The 4,357-nt window shown below is 52.8% G+C and overlaps 1 protein-coding gene across 1 annotated transcript; it reads right to left on the bottom strand.

The window, feature by feature from the left end:
* Positions 1–644: 644 nt before the first annotated feature.
* On the bottom strand, positions 645–2,408 carry LOC119272701 (UDP-glucuronate:xylan alpha-glucuronosyltransferase 1-like). The gene has a single exon (XM_037554126.1). The coding sequence runs from the start codon at positions 2,406–2,408 to the stop codon at positions 645–647; it is 1,764 nt and encodes a 587-aa protein (XP_037410023.1).
* Between the last annotated feature and the right edge of the window lie 1,949 nt (positions 2,409–4,357).

Below are 4,357 nucleotides of genomic sequence, written 5' to 3'. Positions count from 1 at the left end.
TCCTCCAACTAAGTTGTAGATCACATTCAAAGTCGTAGTATGGCACGTCGATAAGTGTCATGGGTTTTGTCATGGTTATTTGCTATATATACCATTGGCTTTAAGGTGGTGCTATTTTGTTGTCAAGATAACTGATGAGTAATTGTCTCGATCAAGGTTTCTGCATTTCATCATTTAGTCATATTCATACAAAACTCTAGGCTTGATGATGTTCGTAGAATTATAAATGTGTATTTGTTATTTGTAAGTCGTGTGGAAAAGCGAGTGACATTAGCCGGTTTTCTGGGAGAAGTGAGGTTCACGTGGAGCTCTGAGGGTGAGACAAATACAATAGGTTGGCCACGGCGTCCCAACCAGACCAGGATAGGACCTCGCCCAAGACAGGGATGTCGCGGCCAGAGGTGAGCGTCCGGAAGAGGATGAAGAGGAGGAGGGTGCTCACCAAGAAGAAGAGAGGAGTTGGGAGGAAGAGTGAGAGCTGGGCCATTGGATGATTGCAATCCAACGGCTAGGAAAATCTATCGGCGTCAGATTTTTCTAAAGCAATTCACAAATATTCAGCCGCTGTGAAATGATTAGAAATATCCGTAGAAATATCAATCGAATTTACAAAAACACCATAGGTACAAGCAAAGCGGATAGAATCAAGCGGTGGGTGGCATTGGCAACAAGAGTTGTTGGGTGTTCCTTGGGTCAGTGATCGGACGGCTCCAGTGCATGTCGGTGGCGTTGGCCTTCTCCGCCTGCCTCCGCTCATACTGCAGCGACGACCTCTGACTCTTCGGCAACGCGCAGAACCTGGCGGCGAGCTCCCTCGGCTTGATCCGGTCGTGCACGGCCCACCACCGTGCGTGCGCCTCGTCGTTGGCGAACTGGCGCAGCGACGGCACGTTCCAGTTGCAGTCGTAGTCCCGGAAGCACAGCCACGGCTTTATGCCCAGGTAGTGCAGCAGGTACGGCTCCGGCGACGGCGGCGCCGAGGCAGCAGGAGCAGCATGGTCCTGTTGGTGGTAGTACTTCAGGACGTTGACGGTGCGCGGCAGGCGGTGCCACCACGTGAAGACCTCGTTGAGGAACCCCTGGTCGCCGCCGTTGTACGACCGGACGTCGCGGACGCGCGCCATGAGCATGTCGAACGTGCAGTTGCAGGGCTCCAGCACCATGACGCCCGAGTTGAAGAGCGTCCGGCTGTTCCCGGTGGCGCTCACCTCCGGGGCGTCGAAGAGGAAGTCGATGTTGCGCAGCACGAGCTGGTCGGCGTCCACGAACACGACCCTGCGGTAGTCGGTGAGCTGCTGCCACAGGCGGAGCTTGCTGTAGTTCCACTCGTTGTACGTGCCGGGCACGGCGCGCGGGTTGCGGATGCGGCCGTCCATGGCGCGCACCTGCCACCCGGCCGCAGCCAGGCCGGCGCGCTGCTCCGCGCCGACGCTGCCGTAGTCCACCAGCGCCACCAGGTCCCTGGTGGAGCCCGACTGCCGGATGCTCTGCGCCACCGCGATGGCGCCGCACACGTAGGCGTCCGATGAGTGCAGCACCGTCGCGTACGCCTCCCGCCTCCGCCTGAGCACTGTAGGCGGCTTCGTAGGACTCGTCGGAAGACGTAGGGCGAGGTCGCATGAGCCGACGGGGAGGCGGGTGCGGGGGAGGAGGTAGGCGGCGTGAGCCCTGTAGAGCCGGGCGTGGCCGTGTCGGTGGAGGAGGTGCTTGCATGGGAAGAGGTTGGGGAGTGGGAGGCAGTCCGAGACGACGAGGACGTGTGACGAGTGGACGGAGACGGCGAGCTTGGCGGCGGAGAGCTGGAGATGGAGCCTGGCCACGTCCCTGGACCAGCGGCCGCTATCGTTACGGTTGCGGCAGGGGAGGTTGACGGCGACGAGGTCGAAGCGCTGGCCTCCTTGATCTTCGGGGTCTGGGAGTGAGGGGCAGCTGCCGCTGCTGGTGCCGTTACCGTCCTCGTCGATCCACTCCGGGTAGAGGGCGGCCCACGTGACGGCGCTGTCCACGGCCTGCAACCGCACCGCTCGGACTGTCACTGCTCCGGGTAGCCGCAGCTTCCTCCACCGCTTCACCTCCGCCGGGCTGAAGTTGAGCAGCGCCACCGACCCCGCCTGCGCCGCCACCAGGGAGGCGGTGACGCTGTCCCACCGGACGCGCCGGTGCGCGGCGTAGGGGGGCCGTGGAACACTAATCACAGGAGCTGGACGATGACGGAGTAATATCCGGCCGTCGAGGGTTCTGGTCTTGAGGAGGCCGAACATGAGCACGACGGACACCACCACGGTCAGCACCAGCACCAGCACCTTCTTCTTCCTGCCGGCCTTGGAGGAGGTCGCCGCCGGCCGGCTCTTCCGCGCATCCGCGCCATGATCTTCTCTGCAAAACAACAACGTACGTACATGCACCATGATCGTGAGTCCAAAATCCAGACGTACTTGACCAAGAAAGCGTGCCATCTCCTCTCCTCGATCGATCAACTCACAGTATGCGTAGCAGTGGCAGGATGGCAGCGCGGCTGCGGGACTCCGGAGACAAGAGAGCGTGAGGGGCCATCTTTTCCTTCCGATCACTCGGCCCGTGCACGCCCTGCTTAGTTCTCCACGCACGATCGCGGGCCGGCGGAGTAGCTAGCTAGCTGATCGACGATCTCATCCGATCTGCATAGGTGTATAGGGTACGTGCATGCAGCTTGGCCCTGGCTGGCTGGGAATGGTTAAGCCTTTGCTTGGCTCTATCTCTCAAGCTACACTGTATATGTATATGTATCCATCGATGCCTCCACGTACAACCGTGGTTTTCAGTTTGTCTCGTGTCTTTGACTAAGTTGGAGGTGATTAATCATGTGATTACAAGTGATAGGTGGGCCGTGGTCTAACTCACGACATTTGGAGATTAATCCTGACCTCGATATCCCGATAGGCCTGGCCGGATAATTAACTACTAAATGGCAGCCATTTGGCTACATTCAGGCGAGCTAGCGCTCCGACTAACATCGATCTTTCCAAGTTCCTCCACGGCTTTAAAAATACCTGCGCTTTGTAGTAGTTTGCTTCTTTTTTCTTTTCTGAAAAAGTGCTAGCTTGTCTTGATGCATAGTAGTACATGATTTGCATTGCTTTGCTTTGCTTGGTCAAGGCCAGCTGATTGTGGCAGTTGGCACTAGTGCATAAGAGGAGGGAGAAGAGAGACTATGTCAATGGATACTGCGTACTTGTATATCTATCTAGTAGTAGTACAAGCTATGCAACTAGCATTGAGGAGGTCTTGCTCCATCCATGTAGACCAGTGCATGTGGTATGTACGTTTTCTTCCAGGTTTGGTGCAGATGGGAATTGTAGGTTTGGTAACAAATCTCGTATTGTTCACCTCACCTCACCTCACCTGTCTAGCTAGCTGTAGCACCATGGCAACGGTCATATTTGTATGATTGTGACTCCTAATTGATTATCGCACCGTGACAGATAGTTCGGTTTATTTGACGTGGATCGGTGACTGCACGCGTGTTACATCTTTTAGTTCACATCCAACTTCAATTCGCCAACTACTCTCTCTGTAAATTAATATAAGACGAGATTCTGAGAGGGGCGATTTGGCTCTCGAGCTCATCTACACCCGATATGAACAGTGAAATGAAAAAATACTAGGAATTTAAAAAAAATCAAAAAATTGCATGGTAGATGTTTTAGTGTGTGAGGTTCATGTAAAATCTGAGCTCATTTCGACATCTGAGGAGCTCTCAGAAAAAAAGAAAAAAAGAGGTCTGTGAAAAAGTGCACTATTCATGTATTGTTTGGACCGATTTTTTTTTCCTAAGAGCTACTCAGATGCCCAAACTATCTAAATTTTGGTACGGACCTAACACACTGAGTCATCTACCAAGCAAAAGAAATTGGGAATTTTTTAGTGTTTTTTTTCAACTGTACTGTTCATAGGGTGCAGATGAGCTCGGGCTCAGAAATGAATATTCGATTTTACATCATACTCTTTCTGTAAACATAAGTGACCTAAAACATCTTACATTTATTTACAGACAGAGTAACTAATTAACTAATGAGAGCTTCTGGAGCTCATCTAGCTGAGATGTAGCTATATCTTTAGACGTTTTAGTTCATTATTAGTGATCTAAAACATTTTATATTAATTTACAAAGGTAGTAACTAATTAACTAATGACAGAGTGTGGAGCTCATATAGCTTATAGCTGAGATCTAGCTATATCTCATTCACTCGACGACATGTTCCTGTTGTTCAGCTTGTTGTGCTTATGGGCTCTTTCCCTTCGGCTTCTAGGCTTGTTGCTCCTGTGCTCCTGAATTTTTATGGATTTTCATTTTCATGCCCCTCATTGCTCATTTCTC

Source organism: Triticum dicoccoides, chromosome 3A, assembly GCF_002162155.2.
Source record: "Triticum dicoccoides isolate Atlit2015 ecotype Zavitan chromosome 3A, WEW_v2.0, whole genome shotgun sequence".
In the NCBI taxonomy this organism is placed as follows: domain Eukaryota; kingdom Viridiplantae; phylum Streptophyta; class Magnoliopsida; order Poales; family Poaceae; genus Triticum; species Triticum dicoccoides.
This window is presented reverse-complemented; position numbering and strand designations above follow the sequence as displayed.

Excerpts from the sequence above, each read along its gene's own strand:
- LOC119272701 (XM_037554126.1), bottom strand. The coding sequence starts at position 2,408 with ATGGTGCATGTACGTACGTTGTTGTTTTGCAGAGAAGATCATGGCGCG.